This window comes from Branchiostoma lanceolatum, chromosome 1 (assembly GCF_035083965.1).
Source record: "Branchiostoma lanceolatum isolate klBraLanc5 chromosome 1, klBraLanc5.hap2, whole genome shotgun sequence".
NCBI lineage: Eukaryota > Metazoa > Chordata > Leptocardii > Amphioxiformes > Branchiostomatidae > Branchiostoma > Branchiostoma lanceolatum.
The window spans coordinates 30,797,856-30,813,957 of record NC_089722.1 but is presented as its reverse complement, the minus strand read 5'-3'; the positions used below and the strand labels follow the sequence as shown (position 1 = coordinate 30,813,957).

The window sequence follows — 16,102 nt, the reverse complement described above, 5'->3', positions numbered from 1 at the left end:
ATCGGTAGCACTAATCCAGCGCCAATGATGATGAAGATTCCGTAAAAGCTGTCCAGTCCCAATTGATCCGCATCCGTTCGTACTATATCCCCCCCGTCCAACGCGCAGCCAACTGTCGGCCACCAGACGTTACGAAATTCGTCTATCTTCCTCTCTTCTTCCAGCTTCAGGATACTGAAGATTACAAGGAGAACAAACATCAATATAATGTTAAATCATTCATTCATTTATTTAGTCATAGGCCATATATTGATTTGTTTATATGGATTACATCCTCTGGACACCCCTAAACTGTTGCGAACGTGCAAAGAAAATCAAGCTGGGCAATAAAAATTGCTGCCTGAACAAATGATTGAACATAATGATTTTTTTTTGTTAGGATCTTTCTTTTTGACTTTGTCATTGACTTTGACATTCTATGACATTAGCATCCTTTTTTATATTTTTCAATTTTCGGCATATATTTACACATTTCACTTTTTGAAATATTAACAGTATGGTCACAAATGATATTTTTTAAACGGACGAGAATACATTCGAGTGCGAGTTTCATCAAGAAACCGATTCAGTGTAGCCTTACGTGTATCAAAACTAGTGAAATAACTTCATTTTTCGTACGCCAATTTGATAGCTAGGTAATACCCATCTCTCCTCGAACACCACAATTTCAGTGTTATACTCTATGTTACTAATAAGTGACTGTAGATAGCTTACACTAATGATAGCTTATGTGACAGCTTGTTCCCGTGCTTGGTTGCTAACCCATATCCAAGATGGCGGAAAGGCTTGCCGACCATCATCAGTTCACAGTTCTCGTCTGTCATGGTGAGGTACTCCAACATTGGCGTATCATACATGAAGGCAAATTCACCCTGCCAACGGAGAAAAAAATACATATTGCCATGAATCTAAGTGAAGCATGGTAATACTATAACATTTGGCTCGCACCTGAGGCGTCCCAAAAACAACTGAAAGAAATAAGTGCATAATACGTATACGTGTGCGCAGGCTACCTCTACAACACAACATCAATAGTACATACATATCAACAACGTTTATTCGACACTCTTTGATGTAGGACTATTTCTGCATAGGCAGTAATTATACACGAGTTCTTTGACCCGTCTGGACAACACTTGGACATGCATTCTTGTTATGTTCTGCTCACCTTCTTTACTTGCTTTATTCCTTCCGGGACTTTGCTAACCATCGTTTCCTCTGCGTTCATGTAGCTCCACATCTTCCCATAGACTGACCCTGTGGCTGAATACACAACACAACATTTTTTTGTCAGTCTGCGCCTCTGCGGCCCATACCATTATACTGCGTTGCCTTCCTGCTTCTCTATACTGTAGCCATTATCACCGACACACAGGCAACACACACATTCAAACAGACACACAGAAATCAAAACCTCCGTGGTAGATGATAACTTACTTTGTTGATCATGGAAGAAGGCAAAGGTGCTCCCGCCCTTCGGGATGCCATATTTGATTTTTGTTTGCACGACCAGATCGTCCATGGATCTTATCGGCTGCTCCTGTCTCTTGACCGTGAGGTTGGCGGAGTAGGTTGATATGACGATGAGGCCGAATAGGAACCAGGCGCCTGCTAAAATACGGTTCGGGGTTGACCTTGGCTGATGAGGCTCTACACCTGTAGGATATATCGATATGATCACCTTTATTGTACATACATGCGCTTTCGGACTAGGTACAGAAAACAGCCACAAAGACGTAGAGCATAAATTATGTCAGGACTTCAAATACTAAATATAAAACTTTGGTTTTAAAACTAGAAAGGTTCTGCTTCTAATTGTCTCTTGGCTATGTTGAATATATAGGATGGGATGGGTTTACATGCTTTTAAAACAGGATGTTCAAAAAGCATATGGAACATATATTTCTGAGTAATAGCTTTAATTATATAGTGAGAGAGCTTTGAAAAGAATAGTTATGACGTTACAATCTGCAGTATTGTGGACTTTATCTCCTACTTCACATATATTCGTTGTATGGTGATGGTACTTCTTTGTCATGACTTTGGAATTTTAAGAGGGTCTACAATATTAGAAGTAGATTTAGACTGCCCCTATTTTAAACACGCCAAGCGTTTTTCGATATTGGCTTGCGAATTGCAAACATTATGTTACTAAATAACACGACGGAAAAATGGGTACCTCTAACAACCTGACATAACTGTGTGTTTGGATCCATGCTCAACTCGTGCGTAATTCTTTCCTGCCCGTTTTTTTACAACGTTATACCAAAGTCAGACTAGACTTCCAATTCTCCAAGACCAAGTATCGCATTAAATCATTTTCGCCTAACATCCTGACGGGATGTCACTCCTGATCCACATTCTGACGGGAACTAAGAGTTCGGAGACCTCACATCTCCATAAACTATTCTGATTATGTATATGACTTCGACATTTACATGATTATGACCCAATGGCATACATATGCTATCTTCTATAGCATGTCCAAGTCAACAGATACAAAAAACAGAAGTTTTGCTACAGTACCAAGGTCATACACCATGGGAAAAAAATCCAACTTCATCTTCCCAAAACCTACCCAGATAACAAATATCATAACAATACTCCAATAAGTTATTTCAAAACTCATGCTTACTACATAGATCCAGAAACACAAACACACACGCGTATACACAGACACACCCAAAACAATGTTTCCATTTTTATATGGAGATAAGATTTTAACCAAACACAGACACAAAGAAACACACCAACCGCATTATTGAAATACCAAGTCAGATAATAAGATGTTTGTTTACTAACCTTTTCTCAGAAGTGACGCGTATGAAAACCAAGCGCTATTTCTCAGGTCGAAATCGGCATCATTTTCGCGCCGTGATTGATCCACGAGATTCAACTTGACTCTGACGCGACTGAGGAGATTCAGCTCAACCACCACGACGACGATGGAGGCCACGACAACGATCCAAACCGTCATTTTGAATGGTAGGAAGAACGCAAACTGCTCTCGCATGCCTTCCTTTGGCCTGGACGATAAAACAAAGAAGAAAAATAAATAAAGAGATAGTTATAGTCATACTTGGGTAGCAGTGTACATTGTGTAACAGTGGCTGTGTACATATAGAATACAACGCGGTGTATTCCGTATCGCAAGGGTTGGATTGCCGGACGTCCGAAGGCCGGACGGCGATGCGACCAGCGAGAGGGCCAGGAACGAGTTTTTTAAATTAGTTTATTCTTATAAGTTTGCATGAATTATGATAATGAGTGCTTTTACACTTTAACCGTAGCAGACTGAATGTACAATCACAAAAGAGGAAATTCTGTGTAAAGAAAAGTAACAATCGTATACAATGTCATATAGGTGACAGACTATGACACATGATTTAATAATCACGTGTGATTGTAGATTCATTTAAAAATGTTTGTCCAACAGTGTTACTCAAGCCTCAATTACACATAGCAAAACTTCTGTTTTTTAAATGAATCTCACACAAAAAAGGAAATTCTATGTGAAGCAAGTCACAATCGTATACAATGTCATATAAGTGGCAGACTATGACACATGATTTAATAATCACAATAACTATTCTTATTCAATAACATGTTTATACTATGAGTATAGTTTTATAATCGTTTCTATTGTTTTTGTAAAGTAATAAGACACCGATACTGTTGAAATAATTGGAGTATCATTGGTTTTTAGAGGAAAATACTGGTTCTTCTCAATGTTTGCATAAATTATGATAATGAGCATGTGTTATTGACACCAGAACTTATAATAGATTATTGAAATAGTATATGCATACTGATTACAAATAGAACTACCAAAAATATGTATATGAGCAAATCAGAACGGGGTTAGTTTGGACCCGATGCGACCAGATTCGTCACAAAAATGTATCGGTCGGATGATGGATTATGTGAGTAAAATATAGTTGTTGTTTTTTCATTAGTCAAGTACAACGACTTAACGACAATGTGTGCAATGCGTAGGTATCAGAATGATAACACCAAATGGCATGCATTTGAGAAAAAATTCATATCATTTTACATTTTGATGTACAAAATTTTGTCTTATTTAGAAAGGGATATTGCTCACTTTTTCATTATCAAGCCAGTCCCATAGTCCATGTACTGGGATGTAAAGTCGACAACTTTCTCCCGCTTGGAACTGATGGTCATTGCAGCTAGAGCGATGTCAGCGCGCTGTCAGGTGAAGAGAAAAGCATAGTCAGGAAATCTGTCAGCTGTAAATAATATTAAAACTCAGACAAAAAAACTACATCATGGCTAACATAACATCGGGACAGCACTGGACAAACAAGGAACTCTACGCTGGTCTCCCAAAAGTGTCAGACAAGATACAGGTCAGATGTTTAAAGTTTGCCGGACACAACCTTAAAAACAGCAAGGAAATAGTCTCCGACTTAGTGCTATGGTCCCCAACACATGGGAGAAGAAGACAAGGAAGACCACCCCTAACATACTTAGATGTGCTAAAAAAGAGACACTAGTAGTAGTATACAGGCTGATGGCATTGGGAAGGCTATGAAGGACAAAAACGTCTGGGCGGCCATGGTGGTTCGGGTGACAGACGGAGAATGGCTAACTTCACAATACCCATTTATAACAGAAAGAGTTGGACAGTTTGCCTTGCACTACTTCCAAAGAAGGAGTCAAACCCCAAAAGGCTAGTTTGTATTCCGCAGTAGTTCTTATAGAATAGACGCTGCACTGGCATGCGTTCCGAACTGGCTGCTATATTCACTGTGACGCCATCGGCAGTATTATGTTGCAACAAAAACATATATTCTAAAAAACTTTTTTTCCAAAGGTATGATGTTTGGTAACAGTAAATGGGTGTTTGTTTGGCGCGTGCGTTCATACTTAGTACGAATATTATTAGTGTTAACATTGTTGAACATTATCAGAAAATGCTGTAGTTTCAGGTGACATAAAACCTTAATTCAACTCAAAGTCATATCGTCGGAGCGTCGTGTTGGCGTAACGGACAGGGTATGTTCCCAGAACCCGGAGGCCCTGGGTTCGAATGTCTAACATGCCACTGATGACTTGAGATCTTGGGAAGTGCTCCTTACATGACTTTCCTCACTCCACCCAGATGTAAACATGGGTACATGACTTCGGTTGGAAAGGTAACAATTGAAAAAAAATTCATGCAAATGAATTCTCATTTCGCTTCACTTCATCCTCTTTTGAGGTGATGATGCTTTTTTCAGGTAGCTAGTGGTGGTGCAATGCGGCGTCGCTACGGCTCGCGTTTTGGACCAAACACACCGGGTCACCCCTACTCTTCTCGATAAGTGTGTTGGGTTCTTTTACGTGCAGAGGTTTGACACTTGTGGCTAATGCCTGAAGCTCCCTCATACAAGGGGCCGCCGGCTATACGTCACCATCTGAAATGACGAATGCAGTCCCTTACAACATGTCCAAGCTTGAGTCGACCCTAAGGATCAACTCGGGCCCTAGCATCCACTGAATTTGATCCAGATGGCGAAGCACACCCCGACGAATCAAATCACGTGAATCGCATTGAAACTCAGATTCGTATCAGCCATTTCCCTACAAATTCCTTTTTAAGTTGCGTTAACGACTAAATCTGACAAAATAAACTAGCCAGTGAAATGCTGGAAGGTTTCAGTTTTCCAGAGATGTTTTCATATTGGCAATTTCGGCACTTTGGAGGTAATAGAAAGTGACCGCGATTTAACGTTTACAAAAAAAAAAATAGTTTCTACTACTTTTCTTTAAACGTTAAATCGCGGTCTTTTTCTATTACTTCCAAAGTGCCGAAATTGCCAATATGAAAACATCTCTGGAAAGCTGAAACCTTCCAGCATCGCACTGGCTAGTTTATTTTGTCAGATTTAGTCGTTAACGCAACTTAAAAAGGAATTTGTAGGGAATTTGCCCTGAGTTTCAATGCGAATCACGTGATTTGATTGGTCGGGGTGGAAGCAGCAGGGTTGCGTTCAGGATTGTGCCACGGGGACATGAAACCTTTACTTCAAATTTCTAATGCGAAATGTCAAAAGTAGATCTCTTACCCCGGAGACGAGTTCCCCCACCATACCGGACCACGTCCCGTCATCTTTCTCCGCTCCGTACTGGCCGTCCTCCGGCTCGTACAGTTCATAGGTAAAGTCTAGTTGTTCCGCTAGGGCGTTGATAAGATCAATACAGAACCCTACGTACCGATAACCCCCTGACTCGCCCTTCACTTTCATTGTGAAAGGAGCCTCCTGCAGTAGAGATAAATGGAGAAAGACTGATTGCAGCTGCGGAGTATGGAGACCACTGTGGCAGCAGAACACAGTGGACATCGTTCTCATTTAAATGTACACATTTTTAAAATTTCCGTTACCGTTTGAAGTAAGACGTTCCTGACATTAAGATTTGCCACATATAAGATGCCAAACTGTCGTTTTTATGACGACTTAAAACTTTTATAGATTTTAACAAAGACAGTTTGTCACCTTATATGTGGCATATTTTAATGTCAAAGAACGTCTCACTTCAATCGGTAACGGAATTCGAAGTTACATAATGGTTACATTTGAATGAGAACGAGCGTGGATCGGACTAGTACTACTAGTCCTGCAGGGCGATGATCAAGGTAATAAACTAATTCAACATCATCTGTTCTTTCATAAATATTCACATGTACATAGAAACTACACTTTACAATACTGATACTGAAGCTTCTGATGTTGATATCATTAAAAAAAGGGTTGTTTTCAAAAACACAAATTGGAGTAAGATAATTTTACCTACCAGTACAGTCACAACTCGGAAATGTTCCTTGCCACCTAGGTCAAATGACGTATTCGATCCAAATGTGGAAGAGGTTTCCCCTTCCATTGGCGACGTCACTGGAAGCGCTGTTGTGGCTTGTGGCGAAAAAGAAGAGAAATATACAACAGTACGTTTATGAAGGTTAGACATACAGGTATTAGAACATTTGAGTACAATTCAATCTCTACAACTGGATAAGATTAGGACATTACTTCCGGGTGTTTTGAGTATCCATCACTCTTCTTCAGCGTCACTAGAATAAACTGACAGAACGAATCAATACTAGTACAAGTTACTATGGTGATGTCTTACCATAGGAACAATACTTGCATGGTTTACACTTTAGTGACATTTGCATACGATTCCTAGGAGTTAGGGAATTTTACATTTAATAAAAGAAAATTAACAAAAAAAAAAGAAAAGAATGAGCGCTCTATCCGTAAAGTTAAATCCTTCTTCGGTGAAAGCAACGATTTCAAAAACAACGACAGGAAATGGGACTGCCCTGCACAGGTTCGCAATTTTTGTTGTGTTTTTTGGTGACTGATTAATTTGACTCTTCAAAATAATATCTGAGATTAAAACATGTACGTAATGTCGGCCATAATGCTTACACAACATCTTTCGCATAAGCTTTATTTTCAAACTTGGTTAAGGTATTTGAAATAGATCAGGAACTTCTTGAATCTAAACTCTTTCGTGGGATATAAAGAGAAGGGGACTTGGCGTAGCCGCGTGAAAAGGGTTAATCAAAAACATAGCAGTGGCATGCGGGACTGAATTAATTTTTCACACAATTTGTTTATTATTGGCTGAATGCTAAATAATAATCACGTCACAGAATAAGACTGTGCAAAGCTTTATATCATTTACAACGCATATTTTGGAAGCATATCCCACGAATATTTATATTCATAACTTTATTGATTCGATCAATGAACTCTAAAATACGTGCCAACGTCCTCAGCATAGCTGGATTGCGCACTTTAGGCATATCACATATAACAACATCTAACTTAAATCAACTAGTACTATACAATTACAAGGGGAAGGAACAAGTCATGTACAATTACAACAATAATCTTATAGAATTACATACTTCCTCTGTGTATAAATACACAAAAAATACAGTCTTATAGATGAATCAAGAGATACAAGATGATAAAAACAACTTATCATACAAGGAATTAAAGAAACCAATTCTCATCGTTCAAATAATTAAAGAAGACACACGGTTTATCAACATGCTGTAAACAAGGTAAATAGACATTAGGAAATTTCATCAGATGAATGTATCTAATTGATCAGTTAAGTATGGAACGGGGCTATTTCATGGCGGTTTATTTTTGCCAATGGATTACAAAGTTGGTGGGCACCTGTAAGATTTCTAGCGTGAATTTCCCAACTGGTTGGGGGTAACCAATTCCCGAAGTTAGGATTACTAAGTACAGATTGTGCAAACCGAAGGCTAAGATTTGGCGAACCGAAGGCAAGGGTTTCTCTTCCTGTTCCCTAAGGATGGGGGGCATGAATTTGTTAGAACATTTATGCCAAGTTTTATGCTTTCACCATAATTTGAGCAATTTTTGCACCAATCGCCTAGACTATAGGGCTTTGTTATAACATGTGTATTTTGGGGCCGAGAATAATCGTTAGGGCACGTGCACGTTTTTCTATTCGCTCGATCTTCATGGAATGTTGCGCCGTGATACTCGGACTCTAGACTGGTACAGCATACTCTGAAGTGGGCCGTATGCAGCCTTGGTAAAATTCACGAAGGTCTTAGATCGGTAGTCCAAACCGTTGTAATTTTTCTTAGCCAAAAAAAAGTCGTGGGATTCCCTATAGTGTAATGATATCAACATGTTTGTCCCAATTTAGGTCATGAGAGAACCATAGGCCAAGTACGCGTGCTGTTTCGGTGTATTCTAGGGGCGTTTTATTAAGTTAACTTGCTGCGGTGGTGGGGGGGGTGCTAATAAACGAAACCATTAATAACCTACATTTTGACCGTTTAGATTATTCATTGGAGAGAATAGCCGTGGAGAAGAAAAGCAATTTATTTGCCCAAGAGTAGCTACCCTATCCGTCGCGAATAATTGCCGTCGATGTTGTGATACCATACCTCAAGAAATCCCCTAGAAAGTACGAATACAAAGTTGTACAATCATTGTAACCGTGTGGTGCCCTTCGGTGTGTAATCAAATATAGGTTTGATTTGTAAACATCGGGTAAAATATTCAGTAAATTTATATATTACATACTAATATTCTGTCAAATCACATGACTTCAGATCTTGTGTAATACAAATCAGATCAATTCCACATGTCAATAAAGACACATTTCATATTTCTCGGCAGGTCGGATGTCTTCACATCTTGCTACATTTTGTAGCCGACCGCATTTCACATAACTTTAAATTGGAGAAATATCTTATAAGATGTGATTCAATTTAACATTATTTCACATTTTCATGAAATTATGCTTTACATAAAAAACACAGAGAAAAAATGTACGGGCAGTCACATAATTTCACGTAATGGGTCAACAGCCAACGTCACATTTAGATAAAATGTTTTATATTTAAAATTTGGTTATTCTATACCATTTAATTAAGGAAAATGTGATAAAAAACGAAACAAAACATAAAGCTCATACAATTTGAGTGGTACGCTTCAGAAATGTAACATGGATGTTATGATTATCTTAAGTCATTATTTGTCAACTTATGTGATGAAATATAATGCGTTCTAACCTCAAAATGTTTCACATTATGTCACATTTGTATTATCATTATTTCTACATTTATGCACCTGATATTAAAAGGGGGTTGGTAAAACAAAATGAAAGGACCAGAAACAGATTTTTAGAGAATAACACGAAAGAGCATAAACACCAAAACTTCGTTATAGTAACAAAGTGCACATTTAGTTGTTGACTGGAAAGCTAAGATTGCGGTGACATTTTCCTACATAACACCACCAACCCAGTCTTACATTGACTTCTGAACTATCTGCTATATGCTAATGAAATGCTATATGATGTGGACTAAAATTGTACTTGTTGTTTGTTTGTATGGCATACCAGGTAAACCGCCAAATGCTTGTACACACCAGATTTATTCGATCCACTTATACTGGGATGGACCCCTACTCGTATTGATGATGGTGGCGTGGCTGTCCAAAGGCACGAGGCCCCCGTTTATAGTCTACAACTTCTGAAATAGCTTAAAAACTACATCTTGTCTGGATACTTTGTCACTATAATAAAACGCTTACACCACATTTTTTTTGTTTTCACTTCAGATTAAATTTGTACCTGTATCTGTATAGCCGGTATAACCGCCCTTCGACGTACCACATCAGCTTCGCAATTGTGCTATACATTTGTTTTCATTCAAATGGTATGAGGTAATTACCTATCGTTTAATTCCATTTTCATTGATATACGAATGGAGGGATGGAAGCCTTGATAGCTTACATTTTTCGAGTATTTCACTAACATGTCATTTTACGCCACTGGAGTTCAAACCACTCTTACCTACATGTTATTTTTAATCTTAAAGGCACCATTCAGTTATAATGAAATGCATTTGATCTTTGAACGTCCCAAATTTGAAGCCGAAAAAACAGAATATTTACGAAAGTATCTAAAATCTCTGAAAGCTTTCCTATATTAAGAAATACTCATATTTCTTTTGAAATCATCCAACCTATTCTCCAAGCAGAGGCTTCGATCGAGAGGGGTAGTTTTGTCCGGGATTTTAACGTTCCTCTCCTCTCAGTGAGAGGAGAGGAACGTTAAAATCCCGGACAAAACTACCCCTCTCGATCGAAGCCTCTGCTTGGAGAATACATCCAACCCACTCATAATCAAAAGTGTTGAGCTTTTTATTTTCAACTGCTTTCAAAGAAGAAATCAAACCCCGCATTAGTACCGTACATATAGAAACTTATTGTAGACTAGCAATATAGTATGATCTTGTATCACATTGATACCTTATGTTTTACTTTGTGTTTGTACCTCGACATTGTTGTCAACATGCAATTAGCCTACGGGCATGAATTTGCAATAAACTTACTATAATGGCGGTAGACCATTTTAGATTGATGTGTGTCAACTTAGTTAATGCTTAGGAGCTTGGATGTGTCAGGAAGTTGAATTTTATTAAGCAGTTATTATTGGTCTATTGTACCGAGGTCCCCGAGGCATTCATCACGAAGCGTTTCAGTAATACCTACTTGTGTACATCGCAATGTGGACAATTATATTACAACGACAACAGTCTTTGACGCCATTGCGTAACAAGGTGCCCTAGCACACAGAATAATTATCACTTTACTGTGTGCACAGTTATCCCCTACCTTCACTGCCCATAGCACTAGTTCAAACCTACCCACATATTGGTGTTCTTTTCAAATGTATTAAGGAAAAATTCTTAAACTTTGAATATCTGAACGCAAAAGGATAAATTCATATTTTTGTTGCATCTAGACCAGCCTTGTGTAAGAAACATGATCTGTTCATACATCTACACATGTACAAAGAAGCGAGAAGATGTTGACTCCACTGGATTAGCTTAGCTTATCACTTTCGTCTACCCTGTAGTATATATATATATTTTACGGGGTATGTATGTCACTTAATGTTAGTTAGGTTTATGTTAGACGACCTGTATCTAGCCCCTCGGGGCACAAATGTACAATAAAGGTCTTCATTCTATCATTTATTATATTTTTAGTCTTATCAAGTCAACCTAAAAAGAACGCAATAACATGATGCACAAATGGTGTATAACATCGACGATCAACTTTTCATGTAGCCGAAGCGGCCACCATGAAATGATTCTTGTCGGCTATTCCTCCCATTTGTATTAGGCTATTCCACAAATATGACATCACATGAATTATTTTCCATACAACCCACTTATGCCATCACACATAAACACACGAACACACACACATAATCTCACCTGCCCAGACAGACCAACATGTCCAAATCCCTATAGCTAGTAGAACCCACTTGTTGCACCAGCGCATCTTGTAGTAGTAACGGACTGCTAAACGAAGTCTATCTCCGCCAAAGAGTTGTCCTCAATATCACGTTTCGCTGATCTGGTGCCGAGCTTGGAACTTTTGATACGTTACGTTCTGCAGTTACGACGATATCTAGCGAAATAAGCAGCTTTGTACCAACACCGAGCATTCTCTCTCTGCTTGAAAATCCAATTATTCGTAATCGTTGACCCACCAATCGTCTACCTGCTTGCATCGTGTTTGCATCGCATTAGCCTTTGTGTACCGGGATGATGGTGCTATTTCCAGCCCACTGCATGCCCAGATTATGCCCCGGCAATATAATATTATAATGACATTAAAATGAGCAAAGTTCCTAAATATGAGGAAGTAGGGCGATAATTGCTGTAGTTTCACGGCCCACAGACCCTCCTGCTATTATGCAATGATTTGCGCTAATAAAAAAAGAAAAAAGGAAAGTGATCTCGAACCAGTTTAGCTCAAATGAACTCAATGAACAGATGAGCTAATCTTCCACCGGTTGTGACAGGAAGATAGACGCTATATACAGTATTTACAAGTTCATTGTACCGGGGAAATTCCCCTAGCTCTTTTCGACAAGCACAATGAACGGTGGGCCACGGCTTAGCGTCCCGTCCTAAGGACTACGACCCTTTCCGGTAGCGTGCATGTCGGGTGAATGGCGGAGCCGGGATCGAACCCTGGTTTTCTAGTTCCAGAGACAAGATCGCTAACCACTGGACTACGCACGCTTAACTAATATGATACCATATTGAGTCGTCCCGATTAAAACATCCCATCCAGCGTGCGTCTCTCTCTCTCTCTCAAAAGCTGATTGCCCATCGATTTCAAGTTCATAATTTGACCTCATTTTAGTGTCATAATAGGCCAAGGAGGTTAAAGAGAGACTAAGCTCCACATTTGTTTAGTTTGCTCTGTTATTGGTTCCGCTTTAGCTCTATACCTTTTTGTTCAATTCTTAAACGACGCTGTTTATGGGAGACAATACGGCAAATCGCTGCCATCGCCCCTTAATTACCTTTTGCATGTGTAATTGGTTTGCTGTCTCACCGTCATCAAAATCCCATATATCATCAAACCCGTGCTCCTGTGATATGATGTGTAGACGCTCGACATAATTTTCCTAAACTTTAAGCCAATCGCTCAGTCCTTTCTGGTAGCATGTTACAGACCACAATTCTTTCATCATTTGATGCCGTTTTCATTTTAAAAAGAAATGTGTATGGTCCTTTCAGTTGTCATTTGAATCTACTTGACAAACAAGTGTAGCTTGTAAATAGTTAGTGTTAATAAAAATCAAATATTTTGGTCGCTCAGCGGCTACTCAACGGCCGTCTCCCGTGGAAATAAGCAGGGCGTTTTTCAAATTAAAGAAACTAGCTACCCGTATGCTTTATGCCTTGATTGATGTGTTCACACGTCACAGACTTGAGTGGCTTCAGCACATAGTAACAGTGACTATCTTGACCCATCTTTCACAAGGTGACCCTGAAAGTCATCCATTAATTACGTCGTACCTACATGGTGCTTTCAATTGAAAACATGTTCACCACCGCTGTTGAGGATGAAAAAGCAACGGAAGCTCGGACGGATACCTGAGTCATCGAGGGAGATAAATGTATCCAGTAATCTAGTCATTTGTCAGTTAGACGCACCTGCCTCTGTGATCAATAACTAAGAAAACTAAGAAAAATTGGTCCGTCTGTCACAGCTTTCCGCATTCACACCTTACAGTACAGTAGCCAGATGCAGAAAAGAATGATTTAGCTGCATCCATCTGAAAGACCTTATTTTGTGACAGAGGGGCTTCTGCTCTTAATCTCCAAGCAGATCCACGCCGGGCGCGAAAATCGTAGTATGCTAGCCAGAGAAGGTCCAGTCAGCCAGAGAGGGTTCATCAGCCCTGACGGATTATTCTGCTCTATCCCCCAACATGATTTTATACAGTACTATACAATTACAAGGGGAAGGAACAAGTCATGTACAATTACAACAATAATCTTATAGAATTACATACTTCCTCTGTGTATAAATACACAAAAAATACAGTCTTATAGATGAATCAAGAGATACACGATGATAAAAACAACTTATCATACAAGGAATTAAAGAAACCAATTCTCATCGTTCAAATAATTAAAGAAGAAACACGGTTTATCAACATGCTGTAAACAAGGTAAATAGACATTAGGAAATTTCATCAGATGAATGTATCTAATTGATCAGTTAAGTATGGAACGGGGCTATTTCATGGCGGTTTATTTTTGCCAATGGATTACAAAGTTGGTGGGCACCTGTAAGATTTCTAGCGTGAATTTCCCAACTGGTTGGGGGTAACCAATTCCCGAAGTTAGGATTACTAAGTACAGATTGTGCAAACCGAAGGCTAAGATTTGGCGAACCGAAGGCAAGGGTTTCTCTTCCTGTTCCCTAAGGATGGGAGGCATGAATTTGTTAGAACATTTATGCCAAGTTTTATGCTTTCACCATAATTTGAGCAATTTTTGCACCAATCGCCTAGACTATAGGGCTTTGTTATAACATGTGTATTTTGGGGCCGAGAATAATCGTTAGGGCACGTGCACGTTTTTCTATTCGCTCGATCTTCATGGAATGTTGCGCCGTGATACTCGGACTCTAGACTGGTACAGCATACTCTGAAGTGGGCCGTATGCAGCCTTGGTAAAATTCACGAAGGTCTTAGATCGGTAGTCCAAACCGTTGTAATTTTTCTTAGCCAAAAAAAAGTCGTGGGATTCCCTATAGTGTAATGATATGAACATGTTTGTCCCAATTTAGGTCATGAGAGAACCATAGGCCAAGTACGCGTGCTGTTTCGGTGTATTCTAGGGGCGTTTTATTAAGTTAACTTGCTGCGGTGGTGGGGGGGTGCTAATAAACGAAACCATTAATAACCTACATTTTGACCGTTTAGATTATTCATTGGAGAGAATAGCCGTGGAGAAGAAAAGCAATTTATTTGCCCTAGAGTAGCTACCCTATCCGTCACGAATAATTGCCGTCGATGTTGTGATACCATACCTCAAGAAATCCCCTAGAAAGTACGAATACAAAGTTGTACAATCATTGTAACCGTGTGGTGCCCTTCGGTGTGTAATCAAATATAGGTTTGATTTGTAAACATCGGGTAAAATATTCAGTAAATTTATATATTACATACTAATATTCTGTCAAATCACATGACTTCAGATCTTGTGTAATACAAATCAGATCAATTCCACATGTCAATAAAGACACATTTCATATTTCTCGGCAGGTCGGATGTCTTCACATCTTGCTACATTTTGTAGCCGACCGCATTTCACATAACTTTAAATTGGAGAAATATCTTATAAGATGTGATTCAATTTAACATTATTTCACATTTTCATGAAATTATGCTTTACATAAAAAACACAGAGAAAAAATGTACGGGCAGTCACATAATTTCACGTAATGGGTCAACAGCCAACGTCACATTTAGATAAAATGTTTTATATTTAAAATTTGGTTATTCTATACCATTTAATTAAGGAAAATGTGATAAAAAACGAAACAAAACATAAAGCTCATACAATTTGAGTGGTACGCTTCAGAAATGTAACATGGATGTTATGATTATCTTAAGTCATTATTTGTCAACTTATGTGATGAAATATAATGCGTTCTAACCTCAAAATGTTTCACATTATGTCACATTTGTATTATCATTATTTCTACATTTATGCACCTGATATTAAAAGGGGGTTGGTAAAACAAAATGAAAGGACCAGAAACAGATTTTTAGAGAATAACACGAAAGAGCATAAACACCAAAACTTCGTTATAGTAACAAAGTGCACATTTAGTTGTTGACTGGAAAGCTAAGATTGCGGTGACATTTTCCTACATAACGCCACCAACCCAGTCTTACATTGACTTCTGAACTATCTGCTATATGCTAATGAAATGCTATATGATGTGGACTAAAATTGTACTTGTTGTTTGTTTGTATGGCATACCAGGTAAACCGCCAAATGCTTGTACACACCAGATTTATTCGATCCACTTATACTGGGATGGACCCCTACTCGTATTGATGATGGTGGCGTGGCTGTCCAAAGGCACGAGGCCCCCGTTTATAGTCTACAACTTCTGAAATAGCTTAAAAACTACATCTTGTCTGGATACTTTGTCACTATAATAAAACGCTTACACCACATTTTTTTTGTTTTCACTTCAGATTA

At 38.8% G+C, this 16,102-nt stretch overlaps 1 protein-coding gene and 1 long non-coding RNA gene across 2 annotated transcripts in view; both read right to left on the bottom strand.

Moving 5' to 3' along the window:
* The window catches only part of LOC136448384 (uncharacterized), a 2,358-nt gene extending 1,095 nt beyond the window's left edge, over window positions 1–1,263 (bottom strand). Inside the window, exons 1-3 of the long non-coding RNA XR_010757874.1 lie at window positions 1,169–1,263; window positions 715–872; window positions 1–174 (exon numbers count right to left, since the gene is read on the bottom strand). The exon at window positions 1–174 is cut by the window's left edge and continues 1,095 nt beyond it. This is a non-coding gene — a long non-coding RNA (uncharacterized lncRNA). The remainder of the gene's footprint in view (window positions 175–714; window positions 873–1,168) is intronic.
* A 1,534-nt stretch (window positions 1,264–2,797) lies between these two features.
* LOC136421448 (glutamate receptor ionotropic, delta-1-like) lies at window positions 2,798–6,251 on the bottom strand. The gene is made up of 3 exons (XM_066408800.1): window positions 6,072–6,251; window positions 4,103–4,209; window positions 2,798–3,026 (listed from the first exon to the last, which is right to left on the bottom strand). The coding sequence occupies exons 1-3, from the start codon at window positions 6,249–6,251 to the stop codon at window positions 2,798–2,800; spliced, it is 516 nt and encodes a 171-aa protein (XP_066264897.1).
* Between the last annotated feature and the right edge of the window lie 9,851 nt (window positions 6,252–16,102).

Bases quoted from the DNA above. Each gene is read 5' to 3' on its own strand.
- LOC136421448 (XM_066408800.1), bottom strand. From the start codon at position 6,251: ATGAAAGTGAAGGGCGAGTCAGGGGGTTATCGGTACGTAGGGTTCTGT. The intron at 4,210-6,071 runs GTAAGAGATCTA...TTCACCTGACAG, and splicing joins TGGGGGAACTCGTCTCCGGG to CGCGCTGACATCGCTCTAGC. The intron at 3,027-4,102 runs GTGAGCAATATC...TTTATCGTCCAG, and splicing joins ACTGGCTTGATAATGAAAAA to GCCAAAGGAAGGCATGCGAG.